Genomic DNA, 27,576 nt, shown 5'->3' on the forward strand with positions numbered 1-27,576 from the left:
TTTCAAGTTATAAAGTTCTTGTTGAAACTACTCAATCCTGCCACTGTAACACAGCCACAGACCACATGTAATAAAGGTATGGCCAGATTAGACTATATGGCAGGCCAGTTTTGACTCATAATGTATATTCACTGAACCTGAAGAGTCAGAAAGATATCGAAATACTGGATTTATACTTTGCTGCAAAGGAAGTTATTACAACTACATTTTATGTATTGAATAAGGTAGAGGAAAATATAAACATATCAAAAGAGATAAAGATAACAATAACCAAACTTCTAGAGAAGAAAACATAAACACTGAGGGGAAAAAATGCACTGAATGGATATAAAAATATATTAGACACAGCAGAAGAAAAGAGATGAACTTGAAGAAATAGGAGTAGAAATAACCCAAACAAAACAGAGAAAAGAAACTGGGGGGGTTGGGAGGGAGGAGGAGAAGAGAGCATTAGTGAGACATGGAACAACTTCAAGTAGCCTAATATATGTGTAATTGAGATCTTGTAATTGAAAAGGAAACAGAAAAGAAGTACAGAAAAAAATAAATTTTTAAAATGTCAACTATTAATTTTAAATAATTCTGAAATTTTTCCAAATTTGATTAAAAACACATCTACACATAGATCCAAAAACCCAAAAGCCCCAAGTGCAGGAACATGAAGAAAATTACACCAAGACAATCATAATTAAATTGCTTACAATAAGAGATAAAGAGAATATATTAAAAACAGCATCAATAGCATTTATCCTATCTTAGCAGAGAAAAAAACAATTAAAAAATTAATAAAGCCTCAGGAATCTATAATATGACAACAAAACGTCTAGAAGGGATGAAAGAGTGCAAAGCTAAAAAAAACTTTTTAAAGAAATAAAAGCCAAAAACTCTTGAGTTTGGCTAAAGGCATTAATTACAGATTTAAAAAACTGAGACAACCTCATAAAGAAGCCCATGCCCAGACACACCACCCACCTAGGTGCTGAAAATTCAAGACAAATAAAAGTTCTTCAAAGTTGCTAGAGAAAAAGAACTAATTACATGTATAGATTTAATGACAATTTTTTTAAAATAAGAAAACATGGAAGCCAGAAAGAAGTGGCATGACAGTTTTAAAGTGCTGAAAGTGGGGCGCTGGATGGCTCAGTCTGTTGAGCATCCATCCTACTCTTGGTTTTGGCTCAGATCATGATCTCAGGGTTGTGAAATTGAGCCCCCACATCGTTGTTGGGCGCAGCACTCAGTGGGGAGTCTATTTCAGATTCTCTCTTGCTCTCTCCCTCTCCTTCTATCCCTCTTCCCCCACTCACATGAACCACTCTCTTTCTGTCTCTCTCTCTCTCTTGCTCTCTCCCTCTCCTTCTGTCCCTCTTCACCCACTCACATGAACCACTCTCTTTCTGTCTCTCTCTCTCTCAAATAAATAAATAAATCTTTAAAGTGCTTAATGAAAAGAACTGTCAATCGAGAATACTATACATAGTGAAAACATTGTTTGGGAATGAAGGTTAGATAAAGACATCATCAGACAAAGGAAAACTAAGACAAACCATAGCCAGCAGAACCGCCCTCAGAGAACTGCTAAAGAAAATATTTCAGACAGAAGAAAACGACATAAGAAGGAAATGTGGAACATCAAAAGTAGAGGAAGAGCAAGAGAAATGGTAAATATCTTGATATGCATATTCTCCTTTCAAATTCTTTAAAATATACTTGGTAGTTATCATTCTCAACGGGGAAAAACTGAGAGCTTCTCCCCCAACGTCAGAAATACGGCAGAGATGTCCACTATCACCATTGCTGTTCAACATAATAGTAGAAGTCTTAGCTTCAGCAATCAGACAAAAAGAAATAAAAAGCATTTGAATCAGCAAAGAAGTAGTCAAACTCTCACTCTTTGCAGATATGATATTCTATATTGAAAACCCAAAATACACCACCCTAAAATTGCAAAAACTTTTACAGAAATTCAGCAAAGTGGCAGGACGTAAAATCAGTGCACAGAAATCAGTTGCATTTCTATACACTAACAATGAAACCAAAGAAAGAGAAATTAAGGAGTCAATCCCAGTTACAATTGCACCAAAACCCGTAAGATATGTAGGAATAAACTTAACGAAAGAGGGACACCTGAGTGGCTCAGCAGTTGAGTGTCTGCCTTCGGCTCAGGTTGTGATCCCAGGATCCAGCATCAAGTCCCACATCGGGCTCCCTGTGGGGAGCCTACTTTTCCCTCTGCTGTATCTCTGGCTCTCTCTATGTGTACCTCAAATCTTTATTTAAAAAAAAAAAAACTAACCAAAGAGGCAAAGGATCGGTACTCAGGAAACTACAGAACACTCATGAAAGAAATTGAGGAAGATACAAAGAAATGGAAAAATGTCCCATACTCATAGATTGGAAGAACAAATAATGTGAAATTAGAAAAAAAAAAAAAGGCAACTCTGTTTCCTTTTTCTGCCCTCTCTGGATTATCTGTAGTTTTTTTTTTTCTTCTAATTTTAATTTTCCTATGGAAAGTTTGGCCATATATGGCCTTTTTTGTATAATTATTTTATAATTTATTTTAATGGTTACTCTAAGGATTATAAAACACAGATTTTGCACAGTTTACTGAGAAGAAATATTTTACTCCTTTAGTAGGAATGTAGAAACTATTTTCAGTGTGTTTCTTTATGCTATGCTACCTAGAGCAATCTATATATTCAATACAATCCCTATCAAACCACCATCAACTTATTTCACAGAGTTGGAACAAATAACTAAAATTTGTATGGAACCAGAAAAGACCCTGAATAGCCAAAGGAATGTTGGAAAAGAAAACCAAAACTGATGACATCACAATTCTGGACTTCCAGCTCTATCACAAAGTTGTAATCATCAAGACAGGATGGTACTGGCACAAAAAACAGACACACAGATCAATGGAACAGAAGAGATAACCCAAAAATGGACCCTCAACTATATGGTCAACTAATCCTTGACAAAGCAGAAAAGCATATCCAATGGAAAAAAAGTCTCTTCAACAAATGGTGTTGGGAAAACTGGACAGTCACACGCAGAACAATAAAACTGGACCACTTCCTCACACCATACATAAGAATTGACTCAAAACAGATGAAAGACCTAAATGTGAGACAGGAATCCATCAAAATTCTAGAGAAGAACACAGGCAGCAACCTCTATGACCACAGCTGCAGCAACTTCTTACTAAACACGTCCCCAAAGACAAGGGAAACAAAGGCAAAAATGAACTATTAGGACCTCATCAAGATAAAAAGCTTTTGCAGAGCAAAGGAAACAGTTGATAAAACCAAAAGACAACCAACAGAATGAGAGGAGATATTTGTAAATGACATATCAGAGAAAAGGCTAGTATCCAAAATCTATAAAGAACTTCTCAAACTCAATACCCAGAGAACAAATAATCCCATCACAAAATGGGAAGAAGACATAAACAGTCATTTCTCCCTAGAAGACATCCAAATGGCCAACAGACACTTAAAATAATGCTCAACATCACTCGGCATCAGGCAAATACAAATTGAAAACCACAATGAGATACCACCTCACACAGGTCAGTATGGCTAAAATTAACAAGTCAAGAAACGACAGATGCGGCAAGGATGCAGAGAAAGAGGAACCCTCTTACACTGTTGGTGGGAATGCAAGCTGGCACAAGCCACTCTGGAAAACAGTATGGGGGATCCTCAAAAACTTGAAAATAGAGCTACCCTTATGACCTAGCAATTGCACCACTAGGGATTTACCCCAAAGATACAAATGTGTAGTGCTCTGAAGGGCCACCTGCACCCTAGTGTTTATAGCAGCAATGTCCACAATAGGCAAACTATGGAAAGAACTCAGATGTCCATCGACAGATGAATGGGTAAAGAAGTGGTACATATACACAATGAAATACTACTCAGCCATCTTTAAAACTGAAATCTTGCCTTTTGTAACGGTGTGGATGGACTAACACGTATTATGCTAAGTGAAATAAGTCAGTCAGAAAAAGTCAATTATCATATGATCTCACTCATATGTGGAATTTAAGAAACAGAGTATCACAGAGGAAAAGAGGGAAAAAAATCAAATAAGATGAAATCAGAGAGTGACAAACCATAAGAGATTCATAATCATAGGAACCAGACTGAGGGTTGCTGGAGAGTTGAGGGGTTGGGTGGATGGGGTAACTGGGTGATGGACATTAAGGAGGGCATGTGATATAGTGAGCACTGGGAATTATATAAGACTGATATAGCACTGGCCTCTACTTTCAAAACCAATAATATATTACATGTTAATTAGTTGAATTTAAATAAAATAAAAATTTTTTAATTAACTTTTATTGGTGTTCAATTTACCAACATACAGAAAAACACCCAGTGCTCATCCCGTCAAGTGTCCACCTCAGTGCCCGTTACCCATTCCCCTCCAACACCCGCCCTCCTCCCCTTCCACCACCCCTAGTTCGTTTCCCCGAGTTAGGAGTCTTTATGTTCTGTCTCCCTTCCTGATATTTCCCAACATTTCTTTTCCCTTCCTTTATATTCCCTTTCACTATTATTTATATTCCCCAAATAAATGAGAACATACACTGTTTGTCCTTCTCCGATTGACTTATTTCACTCAGCATAATACCCTCCAGTTCCATCCACATCGAAGCAAATGGTGGGTATTTGTCGTTTCTAATTGCTGAGTAATATTCCATTGTATACATAGACCACAGCTTCTTTATCCATTCATCTTTCGATGGACACCGAGGTTCCTTCCACAGTTTGGCTATTGTGGCCATTGCTGATAGAAACATCGGGGTGCAGGTGTCCCGACGTTTCATTGCATCTGAATCTTTGGGGTAAATCCCCAACAGTGCAATTGCTGGGTCGTAGGGCAGGTCTATTTTTAACTCTTTGAGGAACCTCCACACAGTTAAAATAAATTTTTTTAAAAAAGTAAAACTTAGATGAGATTTTCAATGAATGAAGATATGACCATAGGATAAAGAAACACACTGAAAATAAGTTTCTACATTCCTACCGAAGGAGTAAAATATTTCTTCCCAATAAACTGTGCAAAGTTTGTGTTTTACAATTCTTAGAGTAACCATTAAAATAAATTATAAAATAATTATATAAAAAAGGCCATATATGGCCAAACTTTCCATAGGAAAATTAAAATTAGAAGAAAAAAAACTACAGAGAATCCAGAGAGGGCAGAAAAAGGAAACAGAGCAACAAAAAGTAGAGAACAAAGAGAAAACAAATAGTAAATGGTGGATCTAAATTCAAACGTATTAATAATTACTTCAGGGTAAAAAAAAAATTACTTCAGGATAAACAGTTTAAACACACCAGTTAAAAGACAGATTGTCAGATTGAATAAAAAAAAAAAATGACTCAACTTCTCTTACATAATCAGAATGGCCAAAATAAAAAAGACAAGAAATAAGAAGTGTTTGTGAGGATGTGGAGAAAAAGAAGCCCTCTTGGTGGTGGTAATGTAAATTGGTACATTTCTGAGGAAAACAGTATGGAAGTTACTTGAAAAATTAAAAACAGATATATGTTATGATCCAATAATTCTACTACTGGGTATTTACCCAAAAACACTAATTTGAAAAGATATATGCAAATGCCCCTTGTTTTATTGCATTATTTACAATAGCCAAGATATGGAAGCAAACTAAGTGTCCACACACAGATGAATGGATAGAGAAGATATATACCATACAGTATGCAATATTCCTCAGCCATAAAAAGGGATAAGATTTTGCCATTTGTGGCAATGTAGAAAGAACTAAAGGATACTAAGCTAAGCAAAACAGTCAGACAGAGAAAGTCAAATACTGTATGATTTCACTTATATGTTGAATCTAAAAAACAAAACAAATGAATAAACAAAAAGAAGAATCAGACCTATAAACACAGAAAAAAGCTGATTGTTGCCAGACGGGTGGGGCTTGGGAAGATGGGCAAAATAAGTGAAAACAAAATGAGTGAAAGGAAGCAGGAAATACAAGCTTCTGGTTATAGAATAAGTCATGGGAATAAAAGGTACACCATAGTGAATATAGTCAATGATGTTGTAATAGCACTGCAGGGTGACAGATGATAGCTACACATGTGGTGAGATACAAAGTATACAGAGATCCTGAATCAATACGTTGCACACCTGATATTAATGTAACCTGCATGTTAACTATATTCAAATAAAAGAATTTTTTAAAAAGATGACCCAACTGTATGCTATGTATAACTAACTTAATAGGCTAAAGCAAAGGAGGAAAAAATACACTGTATATCATGCAAACAGTAATCAAGACAACCTGGAATGGCTATATAAAAATAAGATAAATTAGATTCAAAACAAAGAAAATTACCAGAAATAAAGGCAATATTTACTGAATAAAAAGGTCAACTCACTAAGAGGACACAAAAGAGAGGTGAATTCCACCTTCACCCCCTTTTTGTTCTATTCAGGCTCTCAATGGACATTGGGGAAGACAATCTACTAAGCCAATTCAAATACTAATCTCATCTAGAAATAGCCTCATTGAAAAAATCCAGAAATACTGCTTAACCAAATATTCCATCATCCTGATCCAATTAAGTTGATACATAGGATTAACATTACAAAGGATAATACATGAAAATCAATCATATTTCTATATAATAGCAATAAACAATTAGAAAGTAAAGATTTTAAAGCAACATTTACAATAGCACCAAACCATAAAATATTTATGGATATGGCTAATAAAATATGTACACCCAAAACTTGTATCCAGAATAGAGAACTCTCAAAGCTCAATAAGAAAACTAGGGGTGCCTGGGTGACTTAGCTGGTTAAGTGTTTGCCTTCAGCTCAGGTCATGACCCCAGCGTCCTGGGATCAAGTCCCACATCATTGGGCTCCCTGCTCAGTGGGGAACCTGCTTCTCCCTCTCCCTCTGTCACTCTATCTGCTCGTTCTCTCTCTCTCAAATAAACAAATAAAATCTTTTTAAAAAACTGAATATACACTTTACTAAAAAATTAAAAATACAAAATAAGTTAATAAAAAGACATTTAAAAATAAAAAGTAGTCAATAAAAAAAATTAAAAATTTGAGCAGATATTTTACCAGATATACTGATGCCAAATGAGCACATAAAAAGATACTCAACACTGTTAGTCACAATGAGATACCGCTACATATCTATTAGAATGGCAATATTTTTTTAAACCAGGTGCCAGTGAGGACGTGGGGCAATTGGAACCATCATGCATTGCTGGTGGGAGTAAAAAAATCACATAGCAACTTTGGAAAACAGGCTTAGCAGTTCCTTAAACATACACTTACAAGACCCAGCAATCCCACTCCTAAGTCTTTACCCAGATGAAATGAAACATATTCACAAATTTGTAAGCAAATACTGATAGCAGCTTTATTCATAATCACCAAAAATTAAAAACAACCACATGCCCTTCAACTAATGATAAACTGCTTACATCCAATGCAATGGAATACTACTTACCCACAGAAAGGAACAAACACCACACAAAAATATGGATGAATTTCAAATGCATTATGCTAAATGAAAGAAGCCAGACTCAAAAGACTATATTCTATGTGATTTTATTTATATGATATTCTGGCTAAAATATAACGACAAAAAAATAGGAAACAGGCTGCCAAAAAAGTTGGGCATGGAGTTGATGAAAAGAGAAATGGGAGAATGTGTACAGCATAATGAACTGTGTTTTAGAAGGTGACAGCTACGTAATTGTATGCATCTGTCAAAATCCCAGAAACTGTACATACAAAAAACATGAAATTTAATGAATATAAATTATATTTTAACTTTTTTCAAAGAAATCAAAATGATAACTCTGGATCCTTATAAGGTGGTCAGAATGAAAGGAGGGGGACAGGTTAGGAGCCATTAAAATTAACAAATGGGAAAATGATGGTATCTTCTGCAGGGTGATAGAAGTAGAAAAGGTGAAAAGTGGTCAGGTTCTTGGCATATTTTAAGGAGTTATGAAAATAATCGGCTAATGAATAAGATATAGAAGTTGAAAAAGAAAGATCAAGGATGACACCAAGATTTTTTTTTTACCTGTACAATTAGAAAATGGAATTTACATTATTCCAAAAATGGAATATTTACAGAGATGTGGAAGTCTGTGAGAAGTCCTTGGAAAGGGGTGACAATTCAGACTTGGTCAAGATTTTGGACATGAAATTTGGGATGTTCATAAAATATCCAAGTGAAACTGTTGACTACACAGCTGATGTTTATAAAAACTAAGGATGGAGGTCTTTACACATATAAATTTGATATTCATTAGCATAATGCTATTTAAAACTATGAGACTAAATACTGAGAAGTTATTGAGGATAAGAAACAAATGTGAAGACTGAGTCCTAATCATCCATAGCTTGGGGAAATGGGGAAGAATTAGCAAAAAGACTCAATGAAGTAGAAAGAATTAAGTAAATAGTGTCTCGGAAGAAGAATGTGTTTCAAGACAGAGCATAATTGATCTAAAGCTGATGTTAGGTAAGATGAGGATTGATTTAATCCATCTTAAACATGGAGAGATTTGGAGGCACTATCAAAAGCTGATTTAGGGTGTGACAAGCAGAGGGCTGTTTGGATGCGGTATAGGGGATAAACAGGAGACAGATACTGAAGACAGTGAAATCAAACACCACCTTTATGCCTTAAATTCTAAATGGCATCAGCAGTTCTTTTTTATTAGTATCATTGTTTTATAGCATTTCCCACTTTTTTAATCTTTATTTTTAAAAAAGATTTTATTTATTTTAGAGAGAGAGCTTGCGGGTAGGAGTGGGGGGGGGACAAGGGGATATGGAGAAGGAAAGAGATCATCTCAAGAAGACTGTGCGCTGAGCATGGAGCCAGACACAGGGATTGATCTCACAACCCTGACCTGTGACCTGAGCTAAAATCAAGAGTCCCACACTCAAGGTTTCCCCTCACCCCTTCTAATCTTTTAATCTCTCTGTATACTCTATTCAGCAGACAGCTGAATTTTCTTTAAATTCATCGATAATTGTTTTTCAAACTGAAGTTAATCTATTTGGCACTTTTTTATCATAGCAATACTGGATTGACTTTATCTTCTTAAGTTTCGCTAATTTAATTTTTTGTTCCTATTCTTTAAAATTGGAAGTTATAGCACAAAAATAAAGATTGATATATGATTTTAAAAATGGAGATTATTTATAAACTGAGAACAAGAAATTAAGCACGAGGGATGCGGGTGGCTCAGTGGTTGAATGTCTGCCTTGACTCAGGGCGTGATCCTGGGGTTCCGGGACTGAGTCCCACATCTGGCTCCCTGCATGGAGCCTGCTTCTCCCTCTGCCTATGCCTCTCTCTGTGTGTCTCTCATAAATAAATAAATAAAATCTTAAAAAAAAAAAGAAATTAAGTATGAAAGAAATTCAAGTTTTCCAAGTACACTGTATTAAATATCTGAGATTTGTGCAAATATCTGAAATTTAATTTAAAAAGCTTACTTTACCTAGGAAGACAAAATTTTAAAGAAACATAGAGTTGATACCTATGTACCCACCAACTAGATCAACACATAAATTCCAGATGCAGGCAAGCCTATGTGCAGACCTTTCTTTTTGTGTGTGTGTGTGTGTGTGTGTGTGTGTGCAGACCTTTCAAATGGGTTTCTCCCCTTTTCTTAGGAGTAAACCACTATATTAAATTTTTTGAGTTAACAATTCCCACTGCTCTTCACAGTGTCTATGTGCTATGCATATACCATGAATTTTATGTTTCATATGATACTAGATTTAATGAACTCCTTTGTGTCTAGCTTATTTTATACAACTTCTATTTTTAAGATCAACCTATTTTGTCACAATGAGCTTTAGTTCTTTCATTTTCCACTGCCGGATATTTTTCCTTTATATGAATATAACACATCTTATTATACAGTCTATTATAAATGGGCATTTAAAATTTTTCATTTGTTTTTTTCTATTATGACGTTACTATAAATGGTCTTTTGGTAAACATTTACAAGAATATCTCTTGAAGTGAAACTGTTGGTTTATAACATGATATGTCACTGTGGTTAAAACTGGCAAATCTCAACAAAGTAAAGATGAGAGCATCTTTTCATATTTACTGGCCATTCACTTTTTCTCTGTATGAATTTCTACTGTTTCATTTATTATTTTTTCTACTAACAGTAACAGTTTTTCATGTTGATTTTCACAGTTTTAGATTTTTATGATACTAATTTTTTGTTACTTTTATACACTGCAAAATTCACCTAATTTAGGACTTTCATTCTCTCCATGATGTACTTAGCAGCATAAATGATCAATTTTAATGTACTTAAACAAGACAAAAAATCTTGTAATTGGGCTGAACACACCTAGTGGAATACCATAAAACTTAAATTTTTGAAGTATAAAGTTGTTTAAAAGTTTAAGGAGGGGCAGCCCTGGTGGCTCAGCGGTTTAGCGCCGCCTGCAGCCCAGGGTGTGATCTTGGAGACCCTGGATGGAGTCCCACCTCAGGCTCCCTGCATGGAGCCTGCTTCTCCCTCTGCCTGTGTCTCTGCCTCTCTCTCTCCTCTCTGTCTATTCTCATGAATAAATAAATAAAATCTTTTAAAAGAATAAATAAAAATTTAAAAGAGATTTAGGACCACTTGGGTGGCTCAGTCAGTTAGGCATCTGCCTTCAGCTCAGGTCATGATCTTAGAGTCCTAGGATCAGGCCGTCTCAGGTACTTGCTTATTCCTCTCCCCCTGCCCCTCCCCCAGCCTGTGCTTTCTCTCTCTCTTTCTGTCAAATAAATAAATAAAATCTTTTAAAAACATAAAAGTTTAAAGATATTTAAAAGAAGTAAACTTTCAGTATTCATAGTAATAGTATAATTTAATATTATTCTAAAACTATTTTATCAAAGGATAAACAAGTAAATAATTCTGCTACTGTGGTTAGGAACAAAGTTTTTTTTTTCATGTAAGTAAAAAGCAGTACAAATACAAAATCACACAAATTAAAATTATAACCTTTAAGCCTAAAGTTGAACAGAAAATATCAACATGAATTTATAATGTATTTTTCTTTAAAAAACAATTCTAAGCTCTTTCAATTGAAAAAGCCTAGAAACAATAACTAACTCAGTAGCAACTCAAATACTTACAAAACTTATCATGCCTGCTGGCAAACAAGAAAGTTAACGTCTCAACTCCACTATCACAGAAGAAAGCAGTGAGACATAGACCTGAAGCTAAAAGCCAATAAACTGATGAGTGGCAAAAGCATCAATATGAGGGGATCCCTGGGTGGCTCAGCAGTTTAGCGCCTGCCTTCGGCCCAGGGCCTGACCCTGGAGTCCTGGGATCGAGTCCCACACTGGGTTCCCTGCATGGAGCCTGCTTCTCCCTCTGCCTGTGTCTCTGTCTCTCTGTGCCTCCCATGAATAAATAAAATCTTTAAAAAAAAAGCATCAATAAGATAACTACAATATGGGTACCTGGGTTGCTCTATTGGTTAAGCTGCGATCTCACAGGGGCCTGAGACCCAGCCCTATTTCAAGCTTTCTGCTCAGCAGGGGGTCTGCTTCTCTCTCTCTCCCCTTGCTTCCCCCCCTCGTGTTCCCTCCCTCTATCTAATAAATAAAATCTTTTAAAAACTACAATACAGTGAAACACATCTAATGCATTTATGAAACCATAATGATAATTTAAAAATGAACAAAAAAATTAAACCTCATTGGTGATCAATGAAATATGTTAGGGAACCAACTCATCACTTTGAAAACTAGTGAAGAGAGAAAAAAAAACCTGAGCATTTATTCTCTTTCCTGTAAGACCTCTATCTCAGGATAAACAAATAATCAATTAGGGGGATTTCTTTTTATGGAAGTATTCTATCTACTAAATTTAAGAAGCAATGACAAAAATAGAATCATCACCATTTTGCAGTCTCTTGTGACATAAAAGCTCCAAGCAATGATTATGAATGGCTATTAAGGCCACAAAGAGACAATTGAGCATTATGTGCCTCCTGGTAGAAATATTCAGTAATTATATATGACATATTCTTGTAAAAGTTTAAGCCTCAATCTGCTCAAGTCTCTGTATCAAAATAACAGTTACTGACAATTCAGGACCTGAAAACAGGTTAAATGAGACCACTGAGATGTAATCATCAAAATTCAGAATATGAGACATTATAGAAGACAACAACCCAGTTCCTCCAACAATAAATTGCAAGGAAAAAAATTACTTTGAACTTACAAACAAGACCTATCAACCTTAGAATGTTCAAACATACATGGATCCCAATTTTTTTTAAGTGATAAATGAGGAAATGTGAGAACTAATTAGATATTTGATATTAAGGAATCAATATTAATTCTAGATGTGATAATGACATGTTATTTATATGTTTAAAAGAACTCTTTTGAAGGACACATACATGAATATATAGGAATGAAAAAATGTGAATAATAATTATTAGATGTTTGTGTCAAAATAATCCAATGGGAGTAAAGACAATGAGTGGAACTGAGATGAAACGAAATTGGCTATGAAATTAAGTAGCAAATGGGCACATGGAGGTTTTATTACATTACACAATTTGTTTTATTTTGGCATATGTTTGAAGCTGTCCAAATTAAAAGTTTTTTTTTTAACTGCCTTCATGAAACACTATAACAAAATCACTTACACTTGCCTGAAAATGTCAGATTCCATTTATGTATCTCCCAAATGTATTCATATGTTCACACTAAGCTAAGGCCGTAGGACAAAAGAATGATGTTAGTGGTATATTTTAAGGAATCGGCAAGTCAGTGAAAAACTTTATTTCAAAAAGAGAAACATTGCCAGCAATCTTAAAATTAAATGAAACACATAAAGAACCAACCAATTCTGCCTGCTTTTCAGTAAGCATCTGGGTTTGAGCATGATCTGGGGTTATAACAGATGACTTCTAGATCACCTGACTATTCATCAAGAATAAAGTGAGATTATGCTATAAAGCTGACTTCTCAAATTTACAATCTGTAGTTTCAAGTCTCTCAAATGTTTTGAGGTTCACCAAAGGATAAACAAAAGTCAACTTTTAAAATTCTAGTCTTTTACCAGATACCTAATGCTTTTTTCCACAGATAAAAAAGCAGCAAACTTTTAAAACAATTTAGGACTGCTTTAATATTATTCAAAAACTATTACACACAAAAGCAGATTTACATACCTTGCCTGGACTGTGAAGGTGCTACAGGAACTTCTTGGTTTGGCTCAAAAGGAAGTTCAGGTGTTAGGTTTTCAAACTGTTCTTTACTAATGAGATTTAGCTTCTTAAAGTTCTCAACTTCTTGCTGAAGTAGAATGGAGGAATCTAATTACTAAACTGGCTAGTAGAGTAACCAACAAACAATAACTGATACCAACCTCAAAAAAGGAGTTTAACTATAACAGAATAAAAAAGTCCTAATAAAGAATCTAGTATTATACTTAACAATTAATGTTGAGAATTTACAAGAGGCACAGAGAACCCAAAAGTATTATGAATAGTATACAATCCAAATACATTATAAGAGCATACATTCTAATCATTCATTATTTGTTAGGCATTTACACACAAGTCCACTAGCATATTATAGAAGTTACAAAGTAATCTAAGGTATGTTTCCTACCCTTAAGGAATTTGCAAGTTAGATGGAAAAATAGAAATGTACACATAAAAATTAATATAAGGCAGCATTTGAAAAATGGTAATATTTGGTATAAGAATTGAGATCATCAGGGAGGCTTCACAGTAGACATGGAACAAGAATAAGAAATTTAGAGACAAGCATTCTAAATTAGGAAATGTGAGCAAAGATGAGAAGCTTGGAATAAGCAACCATTTCTTAGAAAATAATTCAGTTAATGAGAAAAATCTCTGTAGAATTAGTGGCAGAAAGGCCTGATACAGAAATGAGAGAAACCTGTTAGAAGACCTTTACACCAGGCTAAGAAGTTTTCACTTCATATTCTAGTAATGGGAAATACGTGATGAAAGATAAATCTAGATGGCCCTGGAGGTTCATTTCCAAACCCCATTTATAAGGTTAGCAGCAAGGAGGCTCAGTAGGTCTGAATTTTTTTGAGCTCAAAGGAAAATTAGGCCATACCTGCCCCTTGGGTTGCTGAGGCTTCCCCTTTCTAACAACTGTTACACAGTCATTTAGATGTTCTCTGCCCTGACCTACATATATAGAGAGGACTACAGAAAGGAGGTCAATCTCTAGTGTAGGGTCACTTGGTCATGTGCATGAAGACCATTCATGCCTGCCCTAAGCTGTGAAATAAAAAAAACATCTGAGAGACTCCCTGCACTCTACTACTTTTTATAAGTTTCCTCCAATAAACCCTATATCACATCTATATCACTCAGTGTTAATGGGTCCATGATCCTTTACAAAACGAGATTCAGAGGGTTTTAGCAGGTAAAAAACGTAACAAAACTGTCAGATGGACCAAACTATATATCATCATTATAAAACAATCACAGTACCTTGCTCTTAAAAGCTAACCAAACAATCTTTCCCTTCTGCCTTCAAACATGAATAGTTGTTATCTTACACCATTCATTAGATCCTGCTAGCCTTTTAAACTAGGATCTATCATGTTTTCATGAAAATGCATTAAATGATTACTTCAGCTTCTGTACCTGTGCCAATACTGCTTTCCCCAAAGTCTTCAATAAGCTCTTTAAGCTAATCCAGAGTCATCACTCCTCACTGTCCCTTATCTTGCTATAGTGATTACTAGCAATTCCTACTAAAAAAAAAAAATTAGTTATGACTGTCATATGCCAGAGATAAATAATATAGTTCTAACCTGATGGGTACACTAAAATAAAATGCTTCCATTTTATTTTAAACTTTTCAAACTAATTCAATAAGGTACCATATATACATATACACACTAAAGGAGTGCATAAATCATTAAGTACACATCTCAATGAGTAATCAAAAGTGAACTGACCTGCATAACTACTATTCAGGTAAATCTTTATTTTCAGCACCCTAGAAGTAACTTTCATGCCTCTGCCTCTCCCTAAAGACAATCAATTAGCTGACTTCAATTGTATAGGTTTATTTTGATAGGTTTTGAACTTTATAAAAATGTAATCATAATATATGGTTTCTTTTATACAAAATTATGAGATTCATCTATAAGAGGTCAGCAGACTATAGCCCCTAAAGGCCAAATTGGTTTTTGTAAAAAGTTTCACTGGAAGATGACCACACTTGTTCGCTCACCTGCATGTCTGCTTCATTGCTACAACTGAAGTGTAGCTGGGACAATGTATGACTCATAAAGGCAAAACTATTTACTATGTAGTGCTTCAGAAAAAAAATTTCCTAATTCCTGCTCTATGGTATTCTATTGAATGATGACATCATAGTCTTTAAAACTTCATTACACTGTTGGTAAGCATTTAGTTCCTTTCCAAATCACAGGAATTACAAATAATGTTGCTATAAATATATTTTTACAAAACACTTCTCTTGCTGACAAAGATACACATTTTTAAAAAGGCTTTTAAATTTTATTTTAGAGTTGGGAGGGCCAGGGGGAGAGGAAGAATCTCAAGCAGACTCTGGTGCCCAATGTGGGGCTCCATCTTACAACCCAGGGATCATGACCTAGCCAAAACCAAGAGTCAGATGCTCAACTGACTGAGGTTCCCAGGCACCCCAAAGACACACATTTCATTGAATGTTTACTAGAACTGGAATTGTTGGATAGAGTGGTATGCTTCTACTTTGGTAGAAAATGCCAAATAGTTTTTCACAGTGATTATACCCATTTATGTTCCCACTAGCAGTACATTAAAATTCCTATTGCTCTACATCCTTACAAATACTTGGTATTGTCAGTTGAAAACTATGTAGCCATTCTAAAAAGGACCAAACTATGGATAGACAAACTTGGATGGACCTCAAAGGCATTATGATTAAAAAATACCAATCTCAAAAGATCACATGAGGTACGATTCTATTTATAGAACATTACCAAAATGACAAAACTGTAGAGATGGAGAACAGGCTACTGGTTACCAGGGGTTATGAACAACAGAGGGGAGGCATGTGAATATGAGTCTAACAGCACAAGGGAGATCTGTGATTTTATCTGGTGATAAAATAGTTCAGTTAGTTACATAAATCTACATATGTGATAAAATGGCATAAAACTATACACACATTTGTGATAAGAAATGTCAATTTCTTGACTTTAGTATTGCACTTTAATTATGTAAGATATAAACTTTGGAGAGAACTGGGTGAAGGGTACACTGGATATCTCTGTACTACTTTCCCAACACCCTGGAACTCTAATCTCAAAATAAAAATTCAAAACATTAAATATATAGCCACTCTGATAGATTTATCTGTAATCACATTATGGTTTTATTTTGCATCTCTTTGATTACTAATAGTGCTAAAAACCTTCAATATATTTTCATTGCACAGCCTCTTTTGCGAAGTGACTATTCAATTCTATCACGCATATATTAAGATTTTATTTCAGAGAGAGAGAGATGGTGAGAGAGACAACACCCCCCAATGGTGGGGGGAGGGGTGAGCAGGGAGAGGGAGAAGCAGGCTCCTCATGGAGCAGGGAGCCTGACATGAGGCTCAGTCCCAGGACCCTGGAATCACGACCTGAGCTGAGGCACATGGTTAATCGACTGAGCAACTCAGGTGCCTTCAATTCTATTACTCATTTTTCTATAAATTTCTCTGATTTATGAATGCTTTTTTTTAAGATTTTATTTATTTATTCATTGGCGACAGAGAGAGAGAGAGAGAGAGGGGGGGGGGGCAGAGGGAGAAGCAGGCTCCATGCAGGGAGCTAGACGTGGGATTTGATCCCTGATCTCCAGGTTCAAGCCCTGGGCTGCAGGCGGCACTAAACCGCTGAGCCACTGGGGCTGCCCTTATGAGTGCTCTTTATAAAATGTAATTTTTCTTCCACATTCTGGAAGAAGGAACTTGCATTTTCACTCTCTTATGGTGTCTTCTGGTGAAAAAAGTTCTTTTTAATGTAGTACATTTTATAAGTCATTTCCTTCATTGTGTAACTTCCTGTTTAAGAAATCTTTCGCCTTTTGGAAACTCTTTGACTATTGCTGGGAAAGCAAACTAGTGCAGCCACTTTGGAAAACAGTATGGAGGTTCCTCAAAAAGTTAAAAATAGAACTATCTTATGATCCAGGAACTGCATTAGGTATTTACCCAAAGTATACAAAAATATAGATCTGAAGGGGTACATGCACCCTGATGTTTATAGCAACATTATCATAAGAGCCAAACTATGGAAAAAACACAAACATCCATTGAGTGATCAATGGATCAAGAAGAGGTGGTACGTCTGTGTGTGTGTGCGTGTATGTTTACATAAATAAAGAGGTAGTATGTATATATATAAATATAAATATACGATGGACTATTTACTCAGCCATAAAAAAGAATGAAATTGGGATCCCTGGGTGGCTCAGCAGTTTGGCGCCTGCCTTTGGCCCAGGACGTGATCCAGGAGTCCCGGATCGAGTCTGACATCGGGCTCCCTGCATGAAGCCTGCTTCTCCCTCTGCCTGTGTCTCTGCCTCTCTGTGTCTCTCATGAATAAAATATTTTTTAAAAAAGAATGAAATCCTGTCACTTGTGACAACATGGATGGAGCTAGAGTGTATAATGCTAAGCAAAATAAGTCAGAGAAAGACAAGTATCATGATTTCACACATGTGGAATTTAAGAAATAAAAGAGATGAACATATGGGGAGGGGAAAAAGAAAAAAGAGAGAGAGAGAAGGGGAAACAAATAACCTAATGATAGAGAACAAACTGAGAGGTTGATGGAGGGAGGTGATTGTGGAATGGGCTGAATGGGTGATGGGTATTAAGAAGGGCACTTGTGATGAGCACTGGGTATCATATGTAAGGGGTGAATCACTGAATTCTACTCCTAAAACCAATAGTGCACTGCATGTTAACTAAAATTTAAAAATTTTTAAAATTTTAAAAAGGAAATCTTTCCCCTTTCTAAAGATGCTATATATACCCCCTCGTTATAATTTTTCACCTGATTATGATATTAACATATTCTGTTAAAAAGTTTGGGGAGCACAAGGTAATAAAAGCAAAAAGCAACATACACACACCTATCATATAGATAGTATCATCACCTAGAAATTTTATTATTTTACCTTTCACATTGAGAATCACAATACATACAAAATTGATTCTTTGTGTATAGCAGGAGCTAAGGGCCAATGTGCACTTGAAAAAAAAAAAGTGTATTCTGCAGATGTTGATGCAGTATTTCACTATGTCAATTAAACAGTTAACTGTATTTTTGCATTTTCTATTTCCTTACTTATTTTTTTATCTTATTCTAAATCTTTCACCTTTCTTTATAAGACAAGTGTTTTATAAACTCCCACTATGATTATATGGAACACTTCACATATTTGTGCGTCGTCCTTGTGCAGGGGCCATGCTAATCTTCTCTGTATCCTTCCAGTTTTAGCGTATGTGCTGCCGAAGAGAGCACCAAAAACTCCCACCATGATTATAAATTTTTCTGTACCTGTCAATTTTTGACTTATGTATTCTGATGCTATGTTATTAGATGCATACACATTTAGAAATGTATTTTCTGGGGATCCCTGGGTGGTGCAGCGGTTTGGCGCCTGCCTTTGGCCCAGGGTGGGATCCTGGAGACCTGGGATCGAATCCCACGTCGGGCTCCCGGTGCATGGAGCCTGCTTCTCCCTCTGCCTGTGTCTCTGCCTCTCTCTCTCTCTCTCTCTCTCTCTCTCTGTGTGTGACTATCATAAATAAATAAAAATTAAAAACAAAAGAAATATATTTTCTGGGCAACTAAACATTTTATACTTATAAAGTGTCCTTTTTTATCTTGAATAATTCTTGTCGCCTTAAAAATTCACTTTATCATCAGACTTACACCAGCTTTGTTGTGTTTATTGTTAATATTTATTCAAATCTACAAACATATTTAGCCTTTACATTGCTGTTCATTCTTTTCTGAATCTTCAAGCTTCCTCCTAGAATCATTTTCAAAATCTTTTTTTCAAAATCTTTTGACTACATCTTCTATGCCTAAAAAACTCCCTTTAGTATTTTCTTTGAAGTAGATCTGAAAATAAACTTTCTCATTTCACAAAGCTGAAATTATCATTTTACTTTCATTTTTAAATAAATTAATTAAGATATAATTCATATATCATAAAATTCACTTGTTTTAAGTTTATAATTCAATGATTTACCTTTATTCCAGAACACTCAGTTCCCTTTCAGTACTGTGCTTGTATCATCCCATTGTTACCTGGATTCCATTATTTCTGCTAGGAAGTTAGCCATAAGGATTTTTTTTTTTTTTTTTAATACTGTAGCTTTTGAGTGCATGGGTGGCTCAGTCAGTTAAATGTCTAACTCTGGTTTCAGCTCAGGTTGTGATCTTCGGGTCATGGGACTAAATCTCATGTTAGGCTCTGTGCTCAGTGCAGAATCTGCTTGAGATTGTCTCCCTTTCCCTCTGCCCTTATCTCTGTGCTTTCTAAAATACATTAATAAAATATTTTTTATATTTTTTTTCTTTATTTATTTATGATAGTTACACACAGAGAGAGAGAGAGAGAGAGAGAGAGAGGCAGAGACACAGGCAGAGGGAGAAGCAGGCTCCATGCACCGGGAGCCCGACGTGGGACTCGATCCCGGGTCTCCAGGGATCACGCCCTGGGCCAAAGGCAGGCACCAAACCGCTGCGCCACCCAGGGATCCCTAATAAAATATTTTTAAAAAATTTTAAAAACTGTAAGCTTTTAAAATAACCTGTCCTTTCTCGTTGGCTTGTAGTATTTGTTTTTGGCAGTTTTACAATGATGGCCTTGGTGTGGTTTCCCTTGAATTTATCTTCTTTGGAGTTCCTTAGACTTCTTAAATTACCCCTCTTCAGTTTTGGTAAAATATAACCCATAATCTTTTAAAATATTACTTCTGCCTTATTCTCTCACTCTTCTCTCTTCTAAGAATCCAATCAGGTATATATTAAATCTTTTGACTATATCTCCTATGTCTTGTACTGTTTTCTGTATTTCCCACCTTTTTTTGCTCCATGCTTCACTATGGAGTCTTTTGACCTATCTTAGAGTTCAGTAACTCTGCATTCAGCTCTACTTATCTACTTTTAAGCCAATTCACTGGACTCAGTTATACTTTTCATTTCTGGAATGTCCATTTGGCTCGTTTTTAAAGTTTCTAGTCCTCTGCTGAAACTCCTCACTTTTGTTTTTTAAAAGCATATTAACAATAGCTAACAAAATCTGTTTGAGAACTCTGTTCTCTAAATCTCAATGGATCTCTTTCTTTTGTGGGTTTTTTTTTCTACAGATCATCCTGTCCTCTTATATGCCTGATTTTTTTCAAGATTTTATTTATTTATTCATGAGAGACACACACAGAGAGAGAGAGAGAGAGAGAGAGAGAGAGGCAGAGACAGAGGCAGAGGGAGAAGCAGGCTCCACGCAGGGAGCTTGACATGGGACTCCATCTCGGGTCTCCAGGATCACACCCTGGGCTGAAGGCGGCGCTAAACCACTGAGCCACTCAGGCTGCTCAATGCCTGATTTTTTGAGAGTCAGACATTATTATTAAAAATTTGAGGACTAGGATGCTATTTTCCTCCAGAAAGGATTTGTTTGCTTAAGTCAAATGGCTATAAGCATCAGAATCCTGATTCAATAAAAGATTAAAATTATTAAAACCAGGGAAAATCACATATAAAAAGCAAGCAAAAATTGTACACCTAAAATGGTTAAAACAGTGAAATATTTATGTATACATCTACAATGAAAAAAATAGACATTCAAGAAAAAAGAGAGAGGCAAGTAGACCATCTTGTTGTGTCATAAAGTATGGAAAATGCTAAACAGATGAGGACATATCAGCCGTCTATGAGTCATCTTGAGAGAGTTCTAACCTGACCAGATTTGAGACATTTTGAACATCAAAATTAATAATTACAAGGGCACCCAGTCAGTTAAACATCCAACTCTTAGTTTTGGTTCAGGTTATGATCTCTGGGTTATGATATAAAGCCATGCTTCAGCTCTGCATTCAGTGAGGAGTCTGCTTGAGATTCCCTCTCTCCTTCCCTCCTTAACCACCCTCCATACTCTAATATAAATATTTTTTAAAAAGAATAATGACAGGAATAAAAAAGGAATCCATTTGAGAGCCCATACTGACACTAAAACAGTAGAGAATTTTTTTTTACAGAAGAATGCAAGGTAATTAACATAAAGGAAACAAAAAAATTAAAAAATAACCATCATATAATAAACACAATAATAATTTATTCAAGCAACAATGGAGGTTAAAACACTGAGTGGAACCTGCTGGGGAGAGGTTTCAAATGGTCACTCCAGAGATAACTTATTAATTACAAAGGGAAAAAGGTACTTTTACAATGAGGAAATATGGTACACATCTTGAAAACCAAATGACCAATTCTATAACTGACATCATTATGTCTCCTGAGGTAATGTATTGAACAGTGCACATCTCTCATGTAATATTTCTGCCAAAATATTTCACTTGAAATTAATCATATGGAAATGCCAGGCAAACTTAAACTGAGAGAAATTTTTACAAAATTACTGACCTGGATACTTCAAAAATGTCAATGTCATGAAAAAAAAAAGGCTGAAGAACTCATCTAAATGAAAGAGCATTAAAATATGTAATTCTAAAAAAAAATGTAATTCTAGAAGCAACGTGCAATCCTTGGTTAAAGCTCGTATAAAAAAGGAGGGGGGTGGGAACCTGGTTGGCTCAATCAGCTAAGCATCTACCTTAAGTTCAGGTCATGATCCTGGGATCAAGCCCTTTGTTGGTTTGTTGGGCTCCCTTTTCAGTGGGGAGCCTGCCTCTCTCCATGCTTGTGTGCTCCCTCTCTCTCTCTCAAATAAAAAAGTGAAATCTTTAAAAATAAATAAAAAGTTTAAAAGGACATTAAGATAATTGGGAGAAATCTAAATATGGACTGTATATTTGATAATAGCATTCTATCAATGCTAATGTGCTTGATAGTTATGGCTAGGTAAGAGAATGCACTTGTTTTCAGGAGATACAGGATAACAGATGTAGTGGCAAAGTAATGTAATGTCTACAACTCTCAAATTGTTTGGAAAAAATTCACATATTTTATGTACAACTATGAATGTATTATATAGAGAGAAATAAAAGCAGACGTAGTTAAGATATTAACAACTGTTGAATCTAGGTGAAGGGTATATTGGTGTTCATTATATTATTCTTTCAACTTTTCTAAAGGTTTGAAACACTCCAAAACAGAGGGAATAAAATACAGATGTATATGACTGATAAATAAACATGTCTATAATACATATTAAAAATAATACATTTAAAAAATAATACACTTTAATATCTTTCAGAAGTATATATTTATCTACAATTCATATCGGCAAGAATAAAAAGAAGTTTAAGCAGGAAGGGTTCTCCTCAGCCAAGTGTTTGTAAACAACCCATGGTACTTCAACTTTCTCATCTGCTATTTATATCAATATGAACTGCACTACAGATGGCAGAAAGAGGTGAACAGTTAAGATTTTTTTAAAGGATGAAAATTACCTTAGAAAATACAAGAAACCAATAGAAAGAAAAATTAAAGTTGAGACAGAATATGTCCTTTTGTGGATCATGATCCCAGAAACCATTTATTTTCTTGGCTTCTTCAAATAAAACTGTATGTAACTACACATATTTTTTTTTTCACCTAGTAAGTACTAGTGGACATTTTTTTCTCTTTTGTTCCCCTCTTGTGCTTTTCTATACTTAAAAGTTCAGTAATTTTTCCAGTTTTAATTCTCCCTGCTATACTAAAATCTGCATTTCTGGCTTTCTTACCATCTCCAGGATTTAGAGAGAGGATAAAAGACATTTTAGATGAAGAGATACCAATCAATATTTTCAAATCTAATCTCAATATCATTACCTTTCAGTTTTTTCTTAATTTTCCTATTCCTACCACACTGATACTACAAATTGTTTCTTTAAAATCTCTTCCCAATTTGTCACTTTTTCATTCTCATAAATCCTAGAACATAATCAGCTATTAATGAATATTGAAAAAAATAATAATATCCCTTTGGCTCAGCATTTCATTTCACTATTGATTATTATAAATGAGAATTTTAACTCATTTTCTGCCCTCTCCAACTCTAACCTAGGCTAATTCTATTAAATTAAACCATATTAAATCATATTTTTATCACATCACTTTATAAGAAATGCAACTGCTCCTCATTCTAAATTCCTACATAGCTTTCAAGATACTTGACAGTCTGATCCCAAAACCTACCCAAACAATTTTATATTTCAGTAAAGTAGCATCGCTAGCATTTAACTTTTAGAAATTAGATTTAGTGGTGCCTAGGTGGCTTAGTCAGTTAAACATCTAACTCTTAGTTTCTGTTCAGGTCACAATCTCAAGTCCTGAGATATAGCTCTGTGTCAGGATCCATGCTCAGCAGGGAGTCGGCTTGAGGTTCTCTCTCCCTCTCTGTCTACCCCCCCCACCTTAAATATCCTTTAAAAAAAGAAATTTGATTTATATTTGTGCAGAAATAACAATAACTGCAATGTGTCAGCAATGCAACTGCCATTATACTCAATAAACAAATGTATTAATGTAGTTAAACCCTAAAAGGCTAACTCATATAAGGAAAAAAACAAAAAAGAATGTGTACATTTTAATAATGTCCTGACCACTGGAAAGTTAAGTGTCCAAACAAGTATAGTTACAACAAATCCTCATGGGCCTAATTTTATAATTAAGGGGTTTGTCTTGCTTTTTGTTTTTAAGTAGGATCTACGTGTAGGGCCTCCCTGCTCACTGGGGAGCCTGCTTCTCCCTCTCCCCCTATCCCTCTCCACTTGTGTTTTCTCTCTCTCTCTCTCTGGCTCACTCTTTCTCAAAATAATAAAATCTGTAGGAAAAAAGAGAAAATAACCACAAACTAATATAAAGTAGCTATTTTTAGCATTGGACAACTATCAATGTATGACTGGTCTTCGAAAGGAGAAATTCACGAGGTGGACTCCACCATCACCTGAGCTTTCTTTTTGGATACAATTTCCCAACCATGAAATAGGAAGCTTCAGCCCAAGGAAAAAATGGCTGTCCTGCTGAGCTGAGAAGGTAGTGCTTAGCATTCCAGGAAGCTGAAGCAATGGAATCTGTGAAAAGAACATTAAAGAAGGGATCCCTGGGTGGCGCAGCAGTTTGGCGCCTGCCTTTGGCCCAGGGCACGATCCTGGAGACCTGGGATCGAATCCCACGTCGGGCTCCTGGTGCATGGAGCCTGCTTCTCCCTCTGCCTATGTCTCTGCCTCTCTCTCTGTGTGTGTGTGTGACTATCATAAAAAAAAAAAAAAAAAAAAAAAAAGGAACATTAAAGAAAAGGGAGCTATGAAGGGTAAGGGGGCAGTAAGTTCAAGTACTGGTTAGATCCCTGATGGCTAATCTACATACAAGAAGGACAAGACTTCCTGAGACATATCCAAAAGTGGCTGCTATGAGGCTGAGCTAAATAGGTACATAGGTCCACAGTGTTGGGATATGGCAAGCAGGCAAATTTAGTTGATAATGGAGACCCCTTATTAACCACTCAATAATACCCAGGTGCACCAGGTGAGATACACCTTAAAAATTAGGACTTGCTATAAAATAAAGCCCATACCATAAAGAAGGATCTACTCTAGGTTTTCTAGCATAGCTTAACACAAAACTTGGAAATATGTTGGGTAAGACAGCTTAGAGATTAAGTTCTGTCAAGCTAAAGGCTTTCCACAAATCTGACCAAAGAGGACAAATCAAGCCCACACAATTCCAAGGTGGCCAGCCAACTGAACAAGAAAACCAACATTCAAAAGGGGAAGGGGACATAATCTATAATCTCCAAAATATAGTATTTACAATGTTCTGTAAAATATTTTTTTAAATTATTAGATGTGAAAAGAAACAGGAGGGACGCATGGGTGGCTCAGCAGTTGAGCATCTGCCTTTGGCTCAGTGTGATCCTGGAATCTGGATCGAGTCCCCCGTCGGGTTCCCTGTGGGGAGCCTCATTCTTCCTCTGCCTATTTCTCTGCCTCTCTCTGTGTGTCTCTCTCATGAATAAATAAATAAATCTTTGAAAAAAAATGGAAACAGAAATATGTAAGCCACAGGTCAAGAAAAAAAAAAGCAGTCAATAGAAATTATCTTCAAGATGTCTCAAATGTTGAACTTTAAGACAAGAACTTTAAAGCAACCATTACACATTTATGTTTGATGAAATGTAGGAAAAGATAGCTTCAATGAGTGAACAGATAAGGAATCTCGGCAGAAAAACAGCAAACAACAAAGAACAGAAACTATAGACCTAAAAAGTTTGTATTGAATAAGTTTAAAAAGAGTGCAAATGGCAGACAAAAGGTAGGTTATTAAAGACAGATTAGTAGATATAATCCAGTGTGGGTAGCCCAGGTGGCTCAGCGGTTTAGTGCCGCCTTTAGCCCAGGGCCTGATGGAGTCCCATGTCAGGCTCCCTGCATGGAGCCTGCTTCTGCCTCTGCCTGTCTCTCTCTGCGCCTCTGCCTCTCTCTCTCCCTCACATGAATAAATAAAAACTTAAAAAAAAAAGATATAATCGCATATGTAGAACAACAAAAAGTAAGAAAAAAAAGAACCTCAGGATCTCTGAAACTACAAATTGGTTTAACAGACATGTAACTGAAATACCAAAATCAAAAAGTAACAAAGAATAGGAAAAAATAATAGCTGAAATTCTCGGAGTTTTGAAGAAAAATTTCAAATAATCCCACACACAATATTATATGAAACATTTTTCGCTGTGATTTTAAATTACATTTTCCTAATTAATAATAAGGCTAAGTATTTTTTCATTTGTCCATTAGTCATTTGGATTTCCTCTTTTCAATTTGAAAATTATCTATTTTCCATAGAGTATTCTTTAATAAACATTTATTTTGGGTTGTTCTTTACAAACAATTTTTATTAAGGTATAATTTGCATTGTTTCAGGTGTACAATATAATGACTCATTACTTACTGCTCATAATAATGTGTATGTTTAACCTCCTTTATTTCACCCATCCCCTCACCTACTTCCCCTCTGACAAAGTTTTTTCTCTGTATTTAAGAGTCTGTTTTTAGGTTTTTTGGTTTCATGTGTATAAATTCCACAAGTGAAAGCATGCGGAATTTGTCTTTCTCTGACTGACTTACTGCACTTAATATTATATCCTCTAGGTATATCCATGTTGTTGCAAATAGCAAGAGCTCATTCTTTTTTATGGCTGAATACTATTCCACTACATATATGTATTATATATAAAATATAATATTCCACTATAGTGTGTGTATGTGTAGGAATAAAAACACTTTACATACATATATATGTAACACTTCTTTATCCATTCATCAATGCACATATCAGCTATTTCATATCATGGTTATGGTAAATACTGCTACAGTAAACGTATGGATGTATATATCTTTTTTAATTAGGGGTTTTGTTTTCTTTGGGTAAATACCCAGTGGTGGAATTATCAGATCATATGGTAAGTCTACTTTTACCTTTTTGAGGAACCTCTATAGTGTTTTCTACAGTGGCTGTACCAGCTTCCATTCCCACTAACAGTGCACAAGAGTTCCTTCTTTCCCATACCCTTGCCAACATTTCTTATTTGTGTTTTTTATTTTAGCCATTCTAACAGGTTATAAAGTGATCTCTTCGTGTGGTTTTAATTTGCATTTCCCTGATGTTTAGTAATGTTGGGCATCTTTCATGTGTCTGTTGGCCATCTGTTATGTCTATCCAGGTCCTCTGACCATTTTTGGATTATTTGCTTTTTGGTGTTGAGTAAGTTCTCTATATGTTTTAAATATTAACCCCTTATTGAATACATCATTTGCAAATATTTTCTCCCATTCAGTAGGTTACCATGTTGTTTTGTTCGTGGTTTCCTTCACTGTGCAAAGGCCTTTTATTTTGGTATAGTCCCAACAGTTTAATTTCACTTTTGTTTCGATTGCCTGAGAAGACATATCTAGAAAGAGACTGCTGTGGCTGATGTCAAATTACTGCCCATGTTTTGGGAGTTTTACTTTAAGGTCTTTAGTCCATTTGGAGTTTACTTTCATATATTATATAAAAAGGTGGTCCAGTTTCATTCGTTTCCATGTAACTGTTCAGTTTTCCTAGCACCATTAGTTGAAGAAATTGTCTTTCCATTATATATTCTTGCTTCCTTTGTCGTAGATTGATCATATATGTGTGGGTTTATTTCTAGCCTCTCCATTTTATTCCCATCAATCTTTGTGTCTATTTTTCTGCCAGTACCATACTGTTTTGATTACTATAGGATTGTTATGTATCTTAAAATTTGAGATTGTAACACCTCCCGCTTTGTTCTATC

At 35.5% G+C, this 27,576-nt stretch overlaps 1 protein-coding gene and 1 non-coding gene across 16 annotated transcripts in view; both read right to left on the reverse strand.

Annotated features, from left to right (window-relative positions):
- LARP1B (La ribonucleoprotein 1B) overlaps positions 1-27,576 on the reverse strand; it is a 128,349-nt gene that overhangs the window by 30,584 nt on the left and 70,189 nt on the right. For 10 of the 15 annotated variants that reach the window (XM_072755272.1, XM_072755270.1, XM_072755274.1 and 7 more), the window contains one exon: positions 13,249-13,372. The exons of the other annotated variants lie outside the window; for them this stretch is intronic. In XM_072755272.1, coding sequence (XP_072611373.1) covers positions 13,249-13,372 — 124 coding nt within the window. The remainder of the gene's footprint in view (positions 1-13,248; positions 13,373-27,576) is intronic. 15 annotated transcript variants of the gene reach the window in all.
- On the reverse strand, positions 18,496-18,602 carry LOC112931634 (U6 spliceosomal RNA). The gene has a single exon (XR_003237343.1). It is a non-coding gene; the product is annotated as a U6 spliceosomal RNA (small nuclear RNA).

Source organism: Vulpes vulpes, chromosome 4 (assembly GCF_048418805.1).
Source record: "Vulpes vulpes isolate BD-2025 chromosome 4, VulVul3, whole genome shotgun sequence".
Classification (NCBI taxonomy): domain Eukaryota; kingdom Metazoa; phylum Chordata; class Mammalia; order Carnivora; family Canidae; genus Vulpes; species Vulpes vulpes.